Here is a 23,930-nt window from a genome sequence, read left to right on the forward strand (position 1 = left end):
GTAGAGGGCGTTTTGTTTATTTAGGGAGTTCCATGATAGTGGTTATTTAAATAAAAAAAGTGAAAAGAATTTGAAAATGTTGTGATGTAACATTAAGATGGGATTCCATATCGTTGTTTTAAACAAATGGTTTGGTGTATTATGTACACTTCTATTAGGTTATGGGGAAGCTTCAACTCATTGGGTTGTAACTGAAGATGGAAAGATACAGTCACAGGTTAGTATATATATTTATACTAGTATATTGCAAGTTGGCCTATGTTATAAATCACCATTTACAATCACGAAACTATTACTGAATCATGCATGTAACTTGCCAGCGCATGAAGTTTTTATTGTGCGAGGAATAGGTATTAGGGGTCAACATTTTACATGGAAAATAGCCGCGTCGGAAAGATTAATGTAACACATCTGAACTTGAAGCTGGACTTCAGTTTGAAGCCTATTTTGTATAGTATATAAAGTGAATTGAAGTGTAGTAATGCAAAAAATGAAAGTCTGTTAATTAACTAATAACTATTTTTATTTAAGTTCTGAAACAATAAAAGTTGTGAAATTACGCTACCATTTACAGGTTTTACAAGAGGGAGGTGAGACAAAGGTTAACACTGTACTGTCCTACATTAGCAACAAAGATTAAAGTATATTTTTGTTTTCGAGTGTGATTAGGGCTTTTGATTTTTTGTTTTATGGGCTAAAACACCCCAGTTACAAGAGATATGAAATTGTTTTTGTTTTTTTCAATACTTTTTTTAGCTTTATAACAATATTGCTTTGGAATATTACTCTTGAAGGAAAATAACACATTTTCTGTAGTGATAAGTTTGTTGTTATAGTTTCACATAAAATATTATGTGCTTTTAAAACTAATGTATGCAATTTTATAATGATATATATATATATATATTACTGATATATGTATGCTTATTATTAATTTACATGTATTTTTTATTTAAGGAATAAAATTTTGTTACCTTCTCTACTGTCTGGTAGAGCAGGTAGTTTGTTTACTGATATATGTATGCTTATTATTAATTTACATGTATTTTTTATTTAAGGAATAAAATTTTGTTACCTTCTCTACTGTCTGGTAGAGCAGGTAGTTTGTTTACCTGCTAAATTAGTGTCTTTAAATTGTTCCATTGTTGTGGAGTGTAATATCTAAATGAGAGTTCATACAAAAGAGAAGAAAATTCAATCAAAAAATAAATATTTGAATATTCTCTAATTTACAGGTATATAACAGGAGTGTAAAAGCATAGAAAACTAATAAGTTGATTGCTTTTTTTGCACCATAGATGGATTCTGTCTTTTCATTGAAAAGACCTTATGATTTAATGGCTCTGATGCAGCAAGAGCAAAGAGCAGTGCTTGTTGAAGACCTTAAACAACAGCTTATGGCTCAGAAAGAAGACATTGATCTCAGAGAAGACAAAGAAACAAACCTGGAAGACAAAATCTATTCAACAGATGCAGACTGTATAATGGCAGGAAAACCATTGGCAGAATTTGACCTTTATTTCAGCACTGTTATACTGTTTGACTCTAAAGACCTCAGGCATGTTATGTATGGTTTCTTATGCTTTTTTCTGTTATCCAGTATAATTGTAATCTTTATTAATATAGATGATACAGAAAGGTGCAGATAAGTACTTTTAAGACAGAATAAATGAAGAAGAAAAAATGTTTCAAGCACATGACTGGTTCTTAGATTGTAGAAGAGAATACACTAAAAGGTCTGAATTACTTCTCATGAGGTATACCATTACTTACCTTAGTTCTGGGTAGGCTCTGAAGTTATAGGAAATACATCACAGAGCTTGAATAACTGCTTGTGCTATGTATTTCTAGCTCCTGGATAGTTTAAGCAGGTGTAAATATGTGAATGTCTGATATATTTTGGTATATTTGACATTGCCTTTAACAGTTTCATATTTTCATATCCTGTAAATTGTTTCTTGGTTATTCTTTACAGTGTTAATGACTGTGTGAAAGAAACATCAACAAAGGAAAAGCACAAAAAACCTAACTGTAAGGAAATAATAGAACTGGATTTCAGTATGCATGCATTCGAACATCTTACGGTAAGCTTACAGTTGAGTGCTTAATTATAACAAAAGACTTATTCGCCGTATATTAAGATATCTTAACATATCCCATTTTGCTGTATATTAAGTCCATCTCAACATAACATGGCATGGGTCAAAATTTAGAATCTGATGATATTGGAGTTAAAAAAATTTTTTTGTGTTTTAAAATATTTTCTACTTTATGGCATGATGAAAACTCACTGTACTGTATAACATTTGGGTATCCATTTATAATGCAACATTTGTGGGACAATAAGTAATTCCAGAGGCCTTCATGGCTATCCCTTTAATTTCATTAAACATTTATTTGCTTATATCTAACCCTGATTGTTTAAATATTCATAATACCTTTTGTTGAACTCTATCAACTGTGTTGCATCTAAAGGCAATATATTGCAAAAACTCACCACCCTTTTAAAGAATAAAATTTCCTAACTTGGAGATGACTTTATAAAACCTTGAATTTGTATCCTGCCAATCTTATCATAATAACACAAAAAAGATCATGTATTTATCTTTACTATCCTTCTTGTAATCTTTAACACCTACATTAGATCCCCTCTAATCTTTCTTTTCTCAAAAACAAATTATTTTAAGAACATCAGCTTGCCTTTGTATGACAGCCTTGGATCTCAAAAGCCATCTTGCTTTGACCACTTTCCAACAACTTGGGGCTCTTAAGGTGTAGAACCAAAGACTAATCACAGTGATGAAGCCTAACAAAGGATCTGTACAAAGAAAGTATACCTCCTTTGCCTTGTGTTCAGCATTCCTATAGATACAAACAAGGATTCATTTCCTTTCCTGTTGGCAACAGCAAACTCCCTGTAAGGCGTAAGAGACTGATGGACTAAAACACCAAGATATGTTTCTTCCTTAACACTCGATAATTCCCATCAAGGTTGGAATTATAGTTTAAATTGAGGAAGTCATGACCTTCCACTTAGCATAATTACTTTTGCCATTTATTTGCACTTTTTTTTCAAATGATTCAAATTCTTCTGTAAATCAGTAGTATTTTCATCTTAGCCAAATACACACACTTTTTTTTTTAAATATCAGTAAACTTAACAAATATGTTAACCATTCTCTGTTGAGATCTAGTGCCAGTACTCCTATTGTTTACACATTTTATAGTTGGGATCTAATGTCAGTATTCATAGTGCTTACATGTCCTTTACTTGAATCTAATGTCAGTACTTATACTGTTTATACATTCCCTAGTGGGATCTACTATCAGTACTTGTACTACTTATATGTTCCTTACTTGGATCTAATGTTAGTACTTGTACTGTTTATACATGCTCCTTACTTGTAGTGTTCAGATGTTCCATACTTGGACCTGAAGTGTTTACATATTCCATATTTGGACCTAGTGTTGATGCTTGTAGTGTTCACATGTTCCCTACTTGGACCAGGTGTCAGTACTCAATTGTTTACACATATCTTTCTGCCACCCCCACCTGTCACATCCTGTCTTTCAGGATTTGCTAAGAGTTCTTTCTTAAGTTTAATTATATAATTATTACATATATGATTATAATATGTAATACAATGTAATGTATTCTATTACATTGTGCTCTGAATAAGTAGGTGTCAATTTAATTTATAATACAGCTTTAATTCTCACCAGATTCATAATGGCTAGTTTAATGAATTTGTAACAGCTCTTGTTGCATAGTTAAAAAGCTAAGAAAATTGTGATTGTCAGAGGAAATTGTCTGCTTTTTTGTATGTTGTTAGTTTGAGTTCTTCGATGCATTATTTAATGCATTAATACCATTAATATAAAAGTATGGTCAAGTTTCATTGCCAATTGACAGCAAGAATAAAGAAGATTGAGTAAGTACCTTACCTTTTCTTTTCATGTTTATTATATATATACGAGGTCTGTTCAAAAAATACGCGGACTGACGTCATAAAACAAAATGTACTTTATTTAGAAGTTACAGGTCTGGGACCCCTTCAAAGTACTCTCCTCCCCAACGCACACACTTATCCCAACGGTGTTTCCACTTGTTGAAACAGTCCTGGTACGCTTCTTTTGTAATGTCCTCCAGCTCCTTCGTCGCATTTGCCTTAATCTCAGGAATCGTCTCAAATCTTCTTCCTTTCAAGGGTCTTTTGAGTTTGGGGAACAAGAAAAAATCGCAAGGAGCAAGGTCAGGTGAGTAGGTGGGGTGGGGAAGAACAGTGATCGAGTGTTTGGCCAAAAACTCACGAGTTCTGAGGGCTGAATTTCGCAGCAATGTGGTGCATCTTCAATTTTTCGGTCAAAATCTCGTAACAAGATCCAACTGATATCCCACACTCTTCAGCAAGCTCCCTGACAGTCAGACGTCGATTTGCCCACACCAGGGTGTTGATTTTGTCGACGTGTGGGTCGTCAGTTGACGTGGAAGGACGTCTAGGACGCCATCATCTTCAATGGACTGTCGACCATCCTTAAAACGTTCATGCCACTTGAAACATGCCGTACGCTTCATAGCAACATCACCGTAAGCCGTGTTAAGCATAGCAAAAGTTTCAGTCGCAGATTTTCAAGGTTTAACACAAAATTTCACAGCAAGTCGTTGCTCCTTCAGGTCATTCATTCTGAAATCCGCCAAACGAAAAAATCGCACTTCACTTAAAACCCATAGCTAATACACAAATGAAGATATCTGCAATCAGGAAATGGCGTCGTAATCAGCTGATCTGTGCAAACCTAGCGACACCAAGCGGATTCCCCTGTAACCAACTGGAGCCGAGCAATTCAAACAGTCTGTGTATTTTTTAACAGCCCTCGTATATATTATAAATGTAAACATAGATCTTTGTTTAGGTTAGCTGAGATTATATTAGGTAAAATAAACAATAATAATAATAATAATATGATAAACACTTCACAAGGCATGTACACAGCAGTTTGTGGTAACTCATGGGTAATGTAATTCGATAGTGTAATGTGAGCTGCACATTCCCCAAGTGTTTCACAACTTATAATGGCACTTATAGAAGTTAAATACAGTTCAAAGGCCAATAAAATGGGCAATAAAACAATAAAATTTAATTACAAATAGATGTATACTGTTACAAGTTTAAAGCTACTTAGGAAAAATAAATGTATTTTCACACTACATTTGTAGTCACTCTAGAAATAAAAGTATAGTAATTTAGATTTTTCTCAATTTTTATTTTTGGTGGGGTTACAAGGTCAGTCAAATTGACCAACCTTGTGTGAAGAACTTAACAAAATATAAAGTTTTACTGAAAATAAGCATTTGAAATGTATTTAAGAAGATTTAGAGATTACACAAATGAAATTTTGGGACTTTTGAGATGAAGAAAAAGTGTTTTTAATCTTAACATGAAAATCACTTTGTACACAGACTATTCAAAGCAAATACTCAATATCTTCAAGAACAAATCTTTTTTTAGTTTATTAAAAATACTTCACTAAAAATGTGATTTTTTCCTCTGTGAAGGACTTGTAATGTTAACTGAAAGACTGCCGAATTTTGTGAAGATATACACACAAAAAGGTCATATTCACAGTCAAATTGCTGAGCCCATGTGGAGAGAGTTAAACAACCTAAGCCTTATTGAAAGAATCTGTCTACATTATGATGAGATATGAAAGAAGTAATTTAAATTATTGCAAAAAACTGATTTAAATTGAATAATGTGATGTTAAGCTTAACCTTTCTAAAAACTTGCAAAATAGAAAAGCCTCCCTAAAAATAAAACTGAACCTTCAACCCCTCCTAAATCAAAAGTATCAGAAAAAAGATCAAGTAAGTCTTTTAAAACAAACTATAAAGGAAAAACACAAAGAACTGAATTCTCCACAAAAATAAACATAACCTATGAAGCAACCATGCTTCTTTGATTGCCCCTGAACATTGCAACTTATTTTCATCATTAAAACACAAAAGCACCTAGTTTACAAACTTAACTGTCAAATTAAGTTTAGACATAAAACTAGAAAAACTTAGCCTAAAAAACACAGAACCAGACACTGTAAATAATATGATCAACCTAGCAAACTTTCAACTCATTTAATTTCAAACTACACCCTTACACAAAGGTCTCAGCTACACAGTAACTTTTCCAACCATCCCAGTGTTAGGTTTAAAAACCAGCCTTGAAGATACCTGCAGGAAAGTAATAATAGTATCAAACTGAAAACTTGTGTATTTAAATGATTGCACTAGTGATAAAAAAAATTGTACCTGTTCTAAATATAAATCATGTTTGTTCAAACTTTAAAATCAGTAAGGATAATGAAAAGAAAAACTTTAGATAGAAATCTTGTCAGTGTAATGACTGTACTCACAGTGAAGTTATGAAAACAGATTTCTTGTTGGTGTAATGACTGTACTCACAGTGGAGTTACGAAAACAGATTTCTTGTTGGTGTAATGACTGTACTCACAGTGGAGTTACGAAAACAGATTTCTTGTTGGTGTAATGACTGTACTCACAGTGGAGTTACGAAAACAGATTTCTTGTTGGTGTAATGAGTGTACTCGCAGTGAAGTTACGTAAACAGAAATCTTGTTGGTGTAATGAGTGTACTCGCAGTGAAGTTACGTAAACAGAAATCTTGTTGGTGTAATGACTGTACTCACAGTGAAGTTATGTAAACAGAAATCTTGTTGGTGTAATAACTGTACTCGCAGTGAAGTTACGTAAACAGAAATCTTGTTGGTGTAATGGCTGTAGTCACAGTGAAGTTTTCATGCTGAATATCTGAAAAAGTCAGTTTAGTTACCAGTTTAGAAGCTGGGAGGAATTTTCCTTTACATTGTATAGTTGTACTTATGATTGTATAGATGTTAGTACTGTTTGTATTTCGTATAAAATTCCATTAATTCTATATTCGGACAGGGAGTTAGAGACCGCCGCAACTTAAATATGTCTGCTGAAGAAGGCCTACTACAAACTGTGTCCAGTGGTGTGGACATTGAAGAATTTGGAACTGCTATAAATGAAGCTATGAAAAGGGTAGTTTGTTTTTATTCTTTGATGATATTTCTTTTCTTTAAGATAATTCACTGCCAGTAACTTTGCTCTTAATACAGATTCACAAATATAAGTAAAATATAAAATATAAGGAAAATCATGCTTCATTAATAATCTTATAAAATACACATATTGACTTGGTTTAAATAGTAACTAATTTTTTATAATTATTAGCATTACACTCTTTGTAGTTGTAAGTTTATGTGATGAATATTTACTGAAATTATTACAGTACATTTGATATTCTTAGAACAGCTGGTATTGGTATTAACACTTTTACTAATAAAGCAGAGAAAGTTTCGACCTTTCCAGGTCATCTTCAGGTTAACAAAGAGAGAGTTTGTAACTGATCATTGCTGGGCACATGTCTGAGAGATGGGAGTATAAACAGGTACAGTATTGTAGGGGGCGTTGCAGTTAGATGTTATTTTATTAATTAGTATAGGTTTAAAGGTGTTTCTTTATATTGGTTTAATTTTGGTTTTAGTTATTGTACAAGTAGGGTTTCTTTGATTTTGAGGTTGTTTATATTTGTTTCCCTACTTAGTATCTTAGTTTTCTATGGCTATGTTGTGTTTATTTGATTTGCAGTGTTTAAGAACATGTGAAGGTGTTTTTTGCATGATTTTTGGATCTAGTTTCCATTTTTTTGCTTGTTTCTACAATATGGAAGTTGTGGCAGTTGTTGCATTGTATTTTATAAATAATGTTGGTGTTGTGTTTCTCAGTGTAATTTTTATATAGTATGGACTTTAGTTTTATACCTGGTTTAAGAATAAATTTGATATGTACTGGAATGTTGTGTTTTAAGTTTTTCCAAATGTTTTTTATTTTTTTGCTGATGTCAGGAACATATGGTATGCACCAATGTAAGGTTTTGTAGTTTGTTGTATCTTGGGATTTATTATTGTTTGTTTTTTGTTGATCTAGGTGTGTGCATGTAATTTTTGGAAGAAATTTGTTGATGTTGATGAAATGTTGTTTTATTTTGTTGATTTCATTTTTAATTTTATTGGGTGAGCATAGTTTTGTGGCTGTATTTATTTAACCAATTATTAAACCGATATAAAGGAACATCTCCATACCTATACTAATTAATAACATAACATCTAACTGCAACGCCCCCTATAATCCCATACCCGTTTATACTCTCGTCCCTAAGATGTGTCTAGCAGCGGTCAGTTGCAAACTCTCTTTGTTGACCTGAAGATGACCTAGGAAGGTTGAAACATTCTCTGCTTTATTAGTAAAAGTATTAATACCCACACCAGTCGTTCTGAGATACATTTTTATTTCAAGTGAGTTTCTCATCATCAAGAATATTTGATATTCGATTAGCCATATTAGAAGTATATAATTTTAATTTGATAAGTTGCATACATGCACTTTTAAATATAATCGCAAATATCTGAATATGTGTGTGTGTATTATAACTGAAAACAAGATCATGACTCATAACTGTGAATGAAACATGTCAAGGACACCACTCGAAGCAGTCTACCATTTTCAGCTAAACTGTTCTACAGCTTCATTACCCAAGTTCCTCAACCATCACTGTTCAGTATTCATAGTAAAGAGTGAATGGCAATTTTTAGGTAAAGCATTGAAATTAAAATGTTAAGAAGTCTGTGCATTTATTAAAGAGTTTAATGATACAAAAGAATAGAACCTCTGAAATGGGACACTCTCTCAGAACCAGAAGGGTCAACAAGTATGTAATGCTGAACTGAATTCCACTACTATTCATAAGTTTAACTTTGAAAAAAATTTTTTGTATAAAAGCCTGAAACTGAATTAAAAAAACGATAATCAAGTCCAGCAGAAGAAACTCTGCAGGTTTTACCTTACAGGTAAATATATATTAAATTTCAAGTTTGACACAGCTTCTTTCCATGTTATTAATATCTGACATACTCTTCCAAATATGATGGTATATACAGATAATTCTTGGGTTACCCAAACCATATCTCTCATAGTTTACCTACTTCTCCTCCATATATTCAAGTTTTATGTGCATGAAATAATTTGTGATGACGAGAAAGACACTTGAAGTAAAAATGCATCTCAAGATGGCTGGTATGCGTATTAAAATTTTTTATTACAATAAAATAACACCTCTCCTTGTTAACCTGAAGATGACCTTAGAAGGTTGAAACATTGTTCTCTACTTTATTTTAATAAACGTTTTAATACCCATACAAGCCATCTTGAGATACGAAGTTTTATATGGTTTGTATGAGAGTGAAATTCTCAAATACAACAAAAAATTTTTTGCACGTGTAATTTATAATATAGTTTACAAAAGAAAAACATACAGCTATAATTTTACTGGTTTTAAAAAAACAGGTATCCATTAAACAAGTAACTAAATTAGAAATTCTGTAACTTCTTTTATGGCCCATCATAACCAGGTGGTTAAGGCACTCAACTCATAATTTTATAGTTGTGGGTTCAAATCCCTGTTACACCAAACATGCTTGCCCTTTCAGCTGTGGGGGTGTTATAATGTGATAGTCAATCCAACAATTTGTTGGTGAAAGAGTAGCTTAAGAGTTTGCAGTGGGTGGTGATGACTAGCTGCCTTCCCTCTAGTCTTACACTGCTAAATTAAGGACAGCTAGTGCAGATAGCCCTCTACTAGCTTTATGTGAAATTCAAAATAAAAACTTCTTTTAATGACAAAAAACAACAATTTATGTGTTCATTTTATGAATGGCTATTGATCACAGTGCATCAGTCAATAAAATCTGTTATTTGAATGTATTTGTTGTTATTGGTTAACCATAGGAATTGCTACCATATAAGACTGTCTCATTGGTTTAATAAGAATTGACACCAAATCTACAAAGTGACATCTTTTGATCTTGTTACCAACATGAAATAATGTTAAGTTATTTATTGAGTTATGTGAAAAATATGTTTAGATTCTACGAGTCATCTGTGTTTTTTTTTTAAAGTACGACGGAATGTCTGTGGGTTAGATAAAAACCAGATCATATAAGCACCAGCAGAATTTCAGTCTGGTTGAATAATTTGTATTTTTATATTTTGCACCAAGTGTTATACATACCTTAACAATGTTAACAGCTACAGAATACATATCTGTGAAATGCACATGCTGCTTTTCCTAATGTGTGTTCAAGTACAGCATGCATTTTTTAAGTAGGTATGATATTCAGATTATTTTGGAGTAATACCAAATTGTAGAGGAAAATACAAATTAAATAACATTTAGTTAGAAAGAAATGAAAAACATTGAGTACATCTGCTTATCACTCAGTTTGTCATTTTTATAACAGTTCACTGTTACCTCTCTCATTTGAGAATTTAAAAATGTTTAAAATGAAATAGCTCAGATTTTAAGCCTAAAATTTGAAGATGTGTATGTATATAAAGGCAGCAATGTTTTATTACAAATTATAAAAGACATAATCCTGTTTGTGCCAAGAATATAGAAAGAAGGTGAACTTTAAATATTGTTTGATATTTCTGTAACACATTCTTATGAGTGGCATGTTATTAAAATAGTAAAGCAACATAATCTATAAGAACCTAAATTTTGAGGTTTAACCTGTTGACTGCCAAGTATTTCAGCTGCTACAATACAACTCTAATGCTTCTTCATTTTGTAACTTTTTTCGTGATGCCATTTTGGATCGAAAGTGAAACAATTTATCAGTAGGTCAAATGCATGTATGGTGCTGACATCTAGCGTTGAAGTTTGGTATTATTGAGAAAGAATTAACTCGCCTGTGGCACTGTGTTACTGATCGGCTTGGACGAGTTATCTCGTCTACGGCACTGAACAGGTTAATAGTGTCAGAGGCTTATATACAAATACTGTTAGGTTACTTTAAGGAATTCTCTACCTTTTTAAAAAAATTAATGATCTTGAATTATTTATATTTATAACAGAATAAAACCTCGTGGATGTTGTTCAACTTGGCTACATATTACTGGAGGGAAAAGGGTGATGCATATAATGCAATAGAATGTCTTCGTCGGGCTCTGCACTTCTCCCCCAGGTACAGTGGTAGCTATTATTTACAAGTTTGTTAACAGAAATGTTTTAATGCTTAATTTTATCAAATATTAATTCTTTTCTGTATCAGTTTTCTCAAATAATTTTTTGTAGAAAAGGTGTTTATGTTGCACTACTTTCATTGTTGACAAAACTTCACTGTGACATTTGAAATCAGATTATTATTTTATGTGTTTTAAAAATTATAACTGTATACAAACAAGTTAGTTAGCTTACATTTAGTTAAGTCTGTTAGTGTTACTGATGTCTAAATTTTTTTTGTATTACTATATTCGTTTTTCCCTTTTTCTAACCTGACATAAGTATAAAAGTTTAGTTAGTGTCCTGATAAACCTTAAATAACTATAAATTCACTGCCTAGAGAAATTTGTGTGAGTAAATTAATACACTTACTTAAATATGTAAAAACAGCTGGTTTGGGTTCTTTCTTGACATCACTGAATACACTTACTTGTGGAGTTGTTTGAATATTTAATAATAAAATGCATCAACAATTTAGCTCAGTTGGTAGAACATTCAGGTGGCATAGAAAACACTTTATTTTAGGTATGAGTAAGGTACTTTTTGTTTTTTTTTATTTTTGTACTTTTTCATCTCGCATCAAGACTCCTGACTTTCTATACCAGGTGAGTGTTCTACAAATTGAACCAAAGGATTAATTCACTAGTAATTGCTAATAAGGCACTTTAGAAAAAAACAACTAATTTTTTTTCATTGAAAATAAATTTATTTTTATCAGTATGTTTAAAATTAATTCAGTAACTTATTAGAAACAAAGCATATTATTTATCAGAAGTTTTGTTTTGTCATCTATTATGTCTTCTGATATCATTACCAAGCTCCATTTTCAGTTGTATAACTTTAAAAGTGTGTAAGGGGTTCTGCTCTTAAAAATAAAACAACAACAGTAAATTGGAGAAAGGAATGAAACATTCAGTTTATCACAGGTGATTTTTAAAATCATCTGTTAACTTTTTTATTTAATAAAGATTATTAGACAGTGTAGTGTACCATATCTGTTTGACTAGGAAGAACAAATAAGTTTTGAAATAAAATTCTGGTATTTTCTCTCTCAGGGAACATAAAGATATTGCTTTAATTAGTTTGGGAAACATCTTACATCGGGCCCATTTCTCCAAAGAAGCAGCAGTTGTAGTACGTACAGCTGTAGATATAGACTTGAATAATGCTATTTCTCATTATACTCTTGGAATCATCTATGCTGTGAGTTTCAGAAAAATAAATTTATTCAGATTTCATAATGATAGTTTAAGTAATAGTTTAAAATATTTCAGGTATCACTTTTTTTCTATAATGGAAACTTCTTTTTTTTGTGTGATACAGAGAATCAAAATATATGTTTGCTGTAATTTAAATAGCACAGTATTATCTAATTAAATTGAGTCATAGTGTTCAAATGAAACTGTTTGTTTTGCTTGTTTGTCTTTTGAATTTTGCGTAAAGCTACTCAAGGGCTATCTGCACTAGCCATCCCTAATTTAGGAGTGTAAGGCAACTAGTCAGCACCATCCACCACCAACTCTTGGACTACTATTTTACCAATGAATAGTGGAATTGACTGTCACACTATAATGCCCCCACTGCTGAAAGGGCAAGCATGTTTGGTGCGATGGGGATTCGAACCCGCGACCCTTGGTTTATGAGTCAAACGCCTTAACCCACCTGGCCATGCTAGGCCTAAATGAAACTGTATTTAAAGATCATTTATAAGACTATTTGGATATTTTCTCACTTATAATTGTTATAATTTTGGTGCACACCAAAACAAAATAATCTTTTGTTTATCAAATAAATTTCTCTGCAATATTTTCTGCTTGTAGTTGGATAAAATAATTTTTTTTTCTCAAAATAGAACCAATGTCTTAAATAATTGCATTGGGTGAGTTGTTATTTAAGATTTGTAGAGTTAATCTCTCTGTCTGATCTGGGAAGTTTAATATATTATGTAATCGTATCAATGCTGTTGTTTTTTGGCCTGGTAGTTAATATGTGTAACTTGATTTTTGAACAACTTTAAAATCATCTTGCATTTTTATTAATATCTATAGCAAAGATTATAGAGAAAATTTGTTTTTAATGGTTTGTCAGTCTTTGCTGGTGAGCATAACAGTTTCTCTTCTACTCTGTTTTTGTAGGTTTTAGCTGACTACAATAAGTCAGTGGAGTCTTTTAAAAATGCCTTAAAAGTTCAGCCAGAATTTGCAAATGTAGAACAGCACCTTCATGCAGTCCTGTGTCACAGCAAAGTGGAGAAAGCTCTAGAAACTCAGCACAGGTAACCATATAGAACATGACCATCATGTGCAGAAAACAACATGGAACATAATTACCATGTAGAAGTAACTATCACATATAATAGATAAAGCTGTGCTCAAAATATGAATGTATGAGATCCAATGATTTAAAAGAATCATTTTTATTTAAAACTTTGTTTTTTGGTATTGTTAATTATATCTTTCCTACGATGATTAAAATATTATGAGTAAAAGATATGTTTTATAGGAAATTTGTTACCAACATGATTGAGTTGATTGCTATGCTGGATATAAGTTTCAGAACTTTCTATAGTTATGTTTATAGGTACATTATAAACTTATAAACAGAATCAATGTAAAATTAAAATTAAAAATTTCTGTAAAACAAAAGAATGAACCAAAAAAAGTAAAGAAAACTGAAACATACAGTAACAAAAAAAAACTTTATTTTGTTATTTTTTTTCTTTTGTATTAATCTAGCTCTTTACAACGAACTTTGTCGGAGTTACGAGATTATCGAAAACAGCACGAGTTGTGGCTGAAGCAACAAGAACAACTTCTAAGTGAACAAGCTCCACCCGAAATGAAGCTCGAACAAAGGTTGGAATATGAAGAACAGAAGATCCGAGAAAGTCTGGACGGTAGAGGTAGTGATTCTTCTCAAAACAATGAATGTTGTGTTTTACCTGTGCTACTTACTGTAATACCTCCTTGAATATAGTGGTTATAGGCCAAACACACTTATTTTTGTTTTAAACATATACTTTGGAGACGTAATGTCACGATATTTTAAAGAAATGTCTTTCGATGTTTTGTTAAACCTCATTCACAGTCAGATGTACATCGCATGTATTTGTTAATCTACAGCTATTAAAGTTTTTATTTAGTCCACGTTTTGTTTTGTTCATTCTTATCTTCTTTTCTTGCTCTCACTTTAAAAGAAATATGTTTTCAAATAAATGTTTTCTGATAAATTCCTCCCTTGGTAATATTATCTTTTTGTTATGTCTTCAGTATTTTAAGTATATATTCAAATATGCTAAAAGCCCCCTAGTGGCACAATATGTCTGCGGTCTTACGGTGCTAAAAACCTGGTTTCGATACCCATGGTAAGCAGATCATAACTAGCCTATTGTATAGCTTTGTGCTTAATTAAAAATAAACAAATATCTCAAGAAAACCAGGTTTTGAAATACACACCATTTGTATAAACAAATTAGGAATTTTTTTTTAAATCTGCATACATGTCCACTGCTGATTGTAATAAAACTGTGTACTCATGAATTGCACATAAGTTCTTTGCTGGCTTATATAAAGATAGGGTCCATGCATGTTGTATTTCACTTCTCAAAATATTTCAATTTGACATACACTCAGCCATTTTGAAATTTTGGAGAGATACAGTATTAGATGTATATTGCATATATAAATCTATTCGTGCAGAAATATATCGGAAAGTGAAAATCGTATATGAATAATATATAAAAATATTTTTCAGATGACAGTTTGAAAATCAAAGTGGAAAATGTATCTAGTTTTTTGTTTGTCATTGGGATGTGCAAGTAAATATATTCTACATGTTGGAATATTGAATCATGATATTCGTTGTTAAAAAAAATTGACTGATTTTTTTTAGGAATTTTTATCTGGTTTCTGTATTTTGACTAAATGTTTTAATCTGTAAAAAATTGATTTTCACAGATAATTTGTAGAATTAATTTTAGGAAAGATGTAGGTCTGAAACATATGGAAAATGGAAAAGTTTGCTATATAAGGATTTCATCTTAACATTTAAAAAACAGACCAGGAGAGGAATGCTGCTTTGGTTGTTTTTTGTTTTCTTAACAAGTAAGGAAATTGTTGAGCAACTGCTAGGGCATTTCACCAGAAGGAATACTAAATATCACAGAGCTGACCCTGATATAGTATTCAGAGTTACAGACTTAGAAGAGACTTTGTGAAATATGAAAAGCATGAATAAAGAAAAGATGTAGTTTTCAGTGCAACAGGTTTAGGAGAGACTAAGAAATTAGAAAAATGTAGATAGAGAAAAGATATAGTACTCAAAGTTACAGATTTAAAAAAAAACACTAGTAATTACTGCATACACCTTTAGATGAATAGATGCTGGAATGTAAATATATATCTATGTATGTGTTTACATCTGTGTACATATATCTATGTATGGGTATGTTTTCTGTGTGTGTGTGTGTGTGTGTGTGTGTGTATAATATATATTATGTATGTGTTTATGCTTCTGCATCAACAGGTAGAATGTAGTCAAGCTAACAAGAAAAGCAGTGAACTGAGTCTTTGTGTCTTTCTTGCTTTCCTTATAATATAATGTGATCACCAGGATCACAAAAAAAGGATGCCATGTTTTTCATCTTCATGTGAATATTTTCACTGAAGCAAAAATTCATGAGATGTGTTCCTAATATCCCACTCTGAAAAAAACGTCAGGGTGTGGGTACTGGTACTACTAAAATTACATTAGTATGGCCCAGTAGTAGATTTGATAGTGCTGTAGTTGTGGTAATAGGAACAGCAAGAAGAGTTTTCATGTCTTCCAGGAAACCTGAATATTTTCAAGATTAATTTCCAGGCCTGTAAAAAGAGATGGAAAGTGGAGAATAAAAATGCAAATGTTCTGAAAAAGCCATGTGACTTAAGCATTATCTGATTTAATAGGAGTTAAAGGTATCTTCAAAAATGGCTGAAATGTTATGAAAAGTTTTGGAATCCAGGGTGGGAACCCTGAGAAGAGACAGAGTTTAGGTAAAACCTCAAACCTGTTGTAGAGTTTTATCTGTATAATATTTAATTGTAACAAGAAACATATAAATGTCACAAAACACAGAATAACCTGGGGGCACAACAAAATTACTGCTTAAAAATTTTGCTTACAATTACGTAATGGCCATGTGAGGCAGAAGCCCAGAAGTATTACACAGGGACACAATACAATCAGTGGATAAACATTTGTACTTACAATAATGTAATAATCATTTGAGCCTTGTACTGCAGTAATCTCCACACGATTGCACTGTAAATTGATTCAACACCTAACAAACAAGATGGATAAATTTGAGGAAGATTTTAACCCTAAAACACAAGCAAGGATTACAATTGGACAAAAGCAAAATGCATATGGTAGAAAGCCAGTGATTAACTGATTTTCTCCTCCCTGAAAACAAAGAATAGCTTAGCTGATATAAACAAATGTGCTGTGATGGTTGCCAGAGGTTTATTCTTATCTATGCCATAGTGGCTTATAGAATGGTTTTGAGTTTGTTTTTTTCTTATCAAGTACATACCTTTAGCTCATATCTCTGTCATCTTTTGTTCAATTTGTGCTATAATTACAATTTCATACACAGGAAGTCAAACCCTTACAACTGATGTATTTAACCACACCCAAGGTCTCATAGATTGATTTACTCCAATCCTGCCTAAAATAATTTCAGTTTGAGGGTAAGCTAGTAGAGATCCTTATGAGGAATAAAATAATATTGGGTATAAGCACTCCCCGAGTGTGGAATATTTCTGGTGCACAAAAATATAGTTAATAAAAAAGATCTTGCAAATTAAGTTACTCTAACCTTGATTGAAATAATTTCAAGTTCCATTGCTACTGAAGATTCCCTCTTGTTTTTCAACTTGTGATAATAGTTATTGATCATATTCAAGTCCATTTAGCAGGCTTCACAACATGCAATTTATCATACACAAGCCCATTCAGCAGGCTTCACAACATGCAATTTATCATACACAAGCCCATTCAGCAGGCTTCACAACATGCAAGCTACCATACACAAGCCCATTCAGCAGGCTTCACAACATGCAAGCTACCATACACAAGCCCATTCAGCAGGCTTCACAACATGCAAGCTACCATACACAAGCCCATTCAGCAGGCTTCACAACATGCAAGCTACCATACACAAGCCCATTCAGCAGGCTTCACAACATGCAAGCATACCATACACAAGTCCATTCAGCAGGCTTCACAACCATTCAGCAGGCTTCACAACATGCAAGGCTACTATCATACACAAGCCCATTCAGCAGGCTTCACAACATGCAAGCTACCATACACAAGCCCATTCAGCAGGCTTCACAACATGCAAGCTACCATACACAAGCCCATTCAGCAGGCTTCACAACATGCAAGCTACCATAGGTAAATCCATTTACCAGTATCAGTTTATCATGCAAAACAATTTTAGGCTGCCAGAAGAAAGCTATCACAGCATGGGAAAACTCTTACATCTTAGTATTTCAAAAAGTGCTTGGCTGCAGGTCAGAATATCTAAGGTTTGTGTCATTTAGTCCTCACTGTATCCAACATGAATTGGCACCACCCATGAGGTGTAGGAGGCATGGTTTATATGATTCTGGATAATGAAGAATTATAACAGTTGTTTATGAACTTTCTGGATTAATGAGACTCCAACTAATTTCAAATTGATCATTAAATACTGGTCAAGGGCAGACTGGTGATAAATTTGGCAATGGTTATATGGTGACAACTGTGAGGATTGTGATGGTGTAGTCTGAACTCTGTACATTAAGCCTGAAGTCAGTTTATGAAAAATGGTAGTATGACTAAATAGCTGCTAATAAGGAAGAGTAGGGGAATATTCTTCCAGCATGACAGTATTTTATGGAACAAAGTGCACAAAATGATAATTATTGTGATTATCTCAGAACAGCTGGTATGGGTATTAATACTATTAATAATAAAGCAGAGAACAATGTTTCGACCTTCTTAGGTCATCTTCAGGTGAGCAGTCATTTGTATGTATATATATTGGATGTGTTTCCTTAACAATCTTCATTTCTTTTCTAGCATTTTTCATAATTACTCTAATACTTAATAAGCTGCTTCTTTAAGTACATTCGATGATAATTAGAAGAAAAAAAACAAAATATATATCATTAATTATTGCCATGGCCAGAAGAAAAAAAACATGACTTTTGTAACATTTCATAAATTTCTGAATTTACTTTCACCCAAAGGCTATGATTATGAGCACTTTTAATTTTTAAAACATATTAAGTGTTCTAACTTTCATAAGTCACCATTCCAAGAACAGAAACTTACACTCAATAAAATAGACTTAGTTAAGGCCTTCAAATATCAGGATACATGTCACAGTTTTACACTGCACTAACAGAAGGGAGAAACTTCAACAACCCAGATAGTATTACTCAGTGCGACTAGGTAGGAGAAACTTCAACTTTACTGAAAACACTTCACAATTGTATAATACAGAGAGGACACTACAATATTTCGGGAATTTCTTCATAGTTCTACGATACAGAGTTACTGAGAGGACATACTTTAATATCTCAGGAAGCACTTCATAGTTTCAAAATACAGAGTCACTGAAAGGAGAAACTTCATCTCAGGAACCATTTTGCTGTCTTATAATACAGAGTTACTTAGAGAAGGGACTTCCAACAACTCATGAGGCATTTTACTGTTTCATAATACAGTTACCGAGAGAAAATACTTCAAAATCTCTGAAAGCACTTTACTGTCTTATAATGAAGTTAATTAGAGGAGAAATCTCAGCATCTCGAGAAGTACTTCACAGTCCTATACAATGGCATTTGATAGGTTATGGTAAGATATTATGAGCATGCTAAAATAAGTTATTAAACAAATTTCATTATCTGTATGTTGGTAGCTTTGCATGATTTTTCCATACCAACAATTACTTTTTGAGCTTTTCCAGAACTTCCAAGCTTCTGTATCATTGGAAAAATATTTTAGTCATCTTTAAAAATCAGTTATACGTGGTAGACCATTTCGTAGAAATAGTCTTCAAACTACATTCAACCTAAGCCTTACAGTATTTATCAATCAAAAATAGCTCATGCAAGGTAAAAGTCAAAACAGAAATCATCAAATTATTGTAATCTTTCATAAGTCTTAATGTGAAGAAAAATAATTGTAAATTAAAGTGTCTGGTATAATGCTAAATGAGAAAATGCAGCTATTTAGTTTACCAATGTTAGAAATAGTTTCTGCTCTATCACATACACTCCATCTAATAACTTGTCTAATAATTTATTTATGCTGTACGTTTTATTTCAGTTTTCCAGCACAAGAAAAAAAAAAAATTTTTTTGCACTGTTATTTTAGTTCTATTCATTTTTATATGTTTTTAAAATGCATGTTTTAAATTTAAACAAGACATGCTTTCTTTTTCTAATCAAGGAAATAACATTATTTAGTGATTGACAATGACATACTCTATGAGATACCATAAAGTGTCGTGTCATAACTTCTACTGTTGAAGATAACCTGGAATTATATCAGATGAGATTTATTTCAATGGATAATTTTGGTATAAAGTGATATAAGTTTTGTATGTATTACCTTTCTGCTTTAGAGTAGCTATAAATTTAAAAAAATAGAAACTAACTTAATTTTATACTTCTAAGAAAAACATCCTAGAATTTTAGTACAAGAGTTGTCTTAAATTCATCAGTATGTTTTAAAATATAGAAACCTAATAATATTAAATTAACCAATCAGCTGTACTTATCTGTATAGAAAGTACAAGTTACCTCAATCAACTTGAAATCTGAAATTTTAAACTATTCGCTTAATATAAGAAACTGATTAAAATTTGTATTTCTCAAGCCAGGCATGATCTTTCTGGGCTGCAGATCAGAATATCTAAGGTTTGTATTTTGATGCTGCTAAATATTGTTAAGATTTTCAACTGAAGAGATATTATAAGAGTGGGAGTTACTTCATTTACTTGGTTATAAAAGGTTTGGAAAAGCCTCCATGGCAGCAGATTCTACTGAAGCTTTACTTTTATTCTAGTTGGTAGTCAAAATTAAATAGATCTGTAACTGAACCCCAGTGTATCTGACCTGTTTGTTCAGTTATATAAAACATAACAATTTACTTAGTTACTAAGAGCTCTTGTTTAACCTTTCTAACAAACCTGAGTGTTATTTTATACTTTCTATGACAATATATTTTGATCCATTAATCATTATAAGACCTTCAAACTTTAGATTTTTATTTTTTATATTTGGTAGATGTTGACATCACTTTTCTTAATTAACAAGTTATTACTTTAAATCATTCACAACTGACTGGGGTTTAAGTGTATTTTACTTCTTGAGGCCATAGTTAATTTTAATACTGTGTAATTTGTTGGTAGGTGTGTTTTACACTTCACAACTGACTGGGGTCTAAGTGTATTTTACTTCGTGAGGTCATAGTTAATTTTACTACTGTGTAATTTGTTGGTAAGTATGTTTTACACTTCACAACTGACTGGGGTCTAAGTGTATTTTACTTCTTGAGGTCATAGTTAATTTTACTACTGTGTAATTTGTTGGTAGGTATGTTTTACACTTCACAACTGACTGGGGTCTAAGTGTATTTAACTTAATAGAGTGTAATTGATGTGGGGTCAGTTTCTAAAACCCTTTATATAGTTATTCTGCAGCTTAGAATGCTGGAAATTGCAAAGTTTAGCCCTGATTTTTTAGAACTTTCCAGACCATTCTCATGGATCTCTAACAGAACATATGGCCTACTTCTTTTATTTTGTTTCTCTTCAAAACTCTGGCAAGAATTACACTATGTGTCACAAATTTTGTTCCTGGATAGTATGTGTTATTTCTTAATTGCTTATGTTGTAAAAGTACAGAAAATGGCTGTTATTCCCTTCAAATATTGCTTTTGTGACCTGGATAATGAAACTTAGAAATTAATCTATTTTCTATGTAAAAACGGGCAAATTTGCACATTTTCATTTACATACAGTCTGAATAAAACAATATATGAATCAAGATTTACATGTATTTATACTAAAGTTATACAAAAATGTTTAGAAGTGAGCAGTTTTTGGAGATTTGCAACTGTAATGTAAATCACTTTCATGTATCAGCCCCCAAATACAGTCTCCCATCATGTTTTCGTTTCATGCTCCCAGGTCACAAAAGCAAAGTTTAAAGAGAAAAATAGGTCTTTTCCATTTACTTTAGCCATAAGCATTTGGGAAATAGCACTTTCTGCTCAGGAACAAGAAAAAGTTAAAATTTTGTCACATAGTGTTATATTTTTCAAAGCCCTAGTAGGAACAAATGAAACAATTAACCCTTTTGCAAGTGATTGAAACTCCAACAGAGTTTGTTTGCTTTATGATTTAGTTTCTGTTTTATTTCTTCTGAATTAAATTTATTAGTCACCCAGCTGAGAATTCCTTCATGGAAACATTACAGAAAAATACAGTCTTCCAGAATAAAATGACTTATAAAAGCTATTGAGAATTTAACATATTCAGCAATTTGATTATAGGCAAAAGTTCAAATTATCAAGTTAACAATTACATTATCAGCTTTTCTTTCCACTGTGTTTAGGGCTCTCAGCCAGCAATCAGAAGATCATAGGTTTTATTCCCATCACCAAGTATTCTTGCTCCTTTTGGCCATGAAGAAATTATAATGTGACAATGATTTCCACTGTGTGTTGATAAATAGTAGCCAAGAGTTGACAGCAGATGATATTAACTAGTTGCCTTCCCTCTAGTTTATCATTTCAGAATTAGGGATGGCTAGTCCAGATAGCTCTCAATTACTTTGAATGAAATTCAACAGACAAAGAAATTTGTTTCTAAATTACAGATATACAAGCCATATCAACAACAGATAAACTCATGTTATTCTTTAATTATTATCTATTTTGGGTCTTGACTGATTCCAGAATGACATAACAATATTATATATTTAAGATCAGTTTCAAACAAATTCTCTATCTTCTATGTTTCAAAATTTCTGTTGCAGGCCAAGATTGCATTCAATTTGAGCAAAGTGGCCACATGGTCCTCAGCTGCAACATGAGACGAGAAGCCTACCACCAAGGAACTCAGGCACAGGTAGACCTCAACCTCAATCTGCAACTAATTCAAGCTGTGGAATCTCATGCAGGCCAGAAGGTGGCAGATCACTGCCATTGGTCCTAAGTTTTCTAATGTGCACTAAATGTTTACATAAGTAGCTCTTCCATAAAATTACTTGGTTTTCATCTCGTACTAACAGAACTTGTCTATAATTGCTTCTTTTTGTTATTTACCTTGTATCTGATAGTAAATGTATAAAAAATATAAACATTTACTTGCTAGGCAGGCATTCTATGAATTGCCATTGCTTCTTGTATTAGTACTTATTAATACAATGTAACACATACAAAAGTTGATGTAGAAAATCATGTTTTTTCAGTCTGTATCTCTCATGACACAAGGGGTTTGTTTACTTGTTACTAGACTATATGGAGTTATTTTTGAATGATTTAAAACACAAGAACCAGGATATGTAATGCCTAACTTGTATTTTAATGTGATCAAATGACAAATATCCGAAACAACTAGAGCTAGGACAAGGAACATTATGTGGTCTTAAATAGGAACTTGGGTCTATACTGGCATAAACAGTAGAGGTACAAATAAGTGGAACAGAGTTCTGAATGAAACAGGTGCTACTGGATAACCACACTCACTTACAGTAATATGTGTATCTTAGTAACCATTAGATTAATAGATCAGTTGATACTCCAATTGAAGAGAGGGGGAGGTGTATAAGTATATGATGGGAAATTATGTGATTTGTTTAGTAAATCAAGACTGCATACAATGTAATTCATGATTGGTTGTATTTAGTTGTGTAAATACCGTTGTAAAAATGCAGAGTTAGTTAGTAAACTTGAGGCAGGTTTTATGTCAATATTAAAAAAGGTGTGCTAACCCTAATCCAGAAACATAGTCGAATTTCAAACTTTACTCTTTGATTCAGACTTAACCCTTTAATGCCTTCCCAGTCAGAATGCACATTAAATATATATACTTAATGCAACTGGAAAACATTTAAGGTTTCTTTGTTTACCATTTTATAAATCTTCTATGTATTCAAAGAAGCTGTAACTTGCTTTTGTTTTTAGTATTAAAATGTATACATTTAGTTAGATGGAAAAAAGAAAACACTACAAAGTTAAACGCTTTATTATAACAAGAATTGTTTACGATTTTTTAATTTCTCAGTTAAGTTTCACTAGATTTTATTGGCAATTATTTATGTACCGATGTAAAGTTATTAATTACTTTTATGAAACGTGAGAGTTTAGGCTTCTAAGTTCCTGTTATTGTTTTATACCAATAAACAACCTTTTTAAATTATTGCATGACTGTAATTTGAGTAAAATATAAATGGAAGTTTTCATACTTCTATTTTCTCTATGTTATCAACAACTCCATATTAAAGTATATATGTAACAGATTTTGAAACTCCTTAAATTGATGTCAACAGATACTCTTGGAAGTATTAAAATTAGTTGCAGTTTGTGTTAAAAAAATCTAATCTCCATGATGCTAACTCCAGATTGGGTCCTAGTAATAGCTGCCCATGTGTTTATTTAAACTCTCCAAAATAACCTAAAATCCAGTGAAAATACAAGTTAAACTAATCATGCTCCACATCTATGGAT

General features: G+C 32.0%; 1 protein-coding gene across 1 annotated transcript; it reads left to right on the forward strand.

Moving 5' to 3' along the window:
* LOC143247294 (tetratricopeptide repeat protein 17-like) lies at positions 1 to 23,622 on the forward strand. The gene is made up of 9 exons (XM_076495079.1): positions 1 to 217; positions 1,299 to 1,558; positions 1,976 to 2,084; positions 6,962 to 7,078; positions 11,012 to 11,121; positions 12,215 to 12,362; positions 13,295 to 13,434; positions 13,895 to 14,061; positions 22,238 to 23,622. Exons 1-9 carry the CDS (start codon positions 98 to 100, stop codon positions 22,414 to 22,416), a joined length of 1,350 nt encoding a protein of 449 aa, XP_076351194.1. The 5' UTR covers positions 1 to 97; the 3' UTR covers positions 22,417 to 23,622.
* Positions 23,623 to 23,930: the final 308 nt, after the last annotated feature.

Source organism: Tachypleus tridentatus, chromosome 3 (genome assembly GCF_004210375.1).
Source record: "Tachypleus tridentatus isolate NWPU-2018 chromosome 3, ASM421037v1, whole genome shotgun sequence".
NCBI lineage: Eukaryota > Metazoa > Arthropoda > Merostomata > Xiphosura > Limulidae > Tachypleus > Tachypleus tridentatus.

Bases quoted from the DNA above. Each gene is read 5' to 3' on its own strand.
- LOC143247294 (XM_076495079.1), top strand. From the start codon at position 98: ATGGGATTCCATATCGTTGTTTTAAACAAATGGTTTGGTGTATTATGT. The intron at 7,079-11,011 runs GTAGTTTGTTTT...TATTTATAACAG, and splicing joins TAAATGAAGCTATGAAAAGG to AATAAAACCTCGTGGATGTT. The intron at 11,122-12,214 runs GTACAGTGGTAG...TTTCTCTCTCAG, and splicing joins GCTCTGCACTTCTCCCCCAG to GGAACATAAAGATATTGCTT.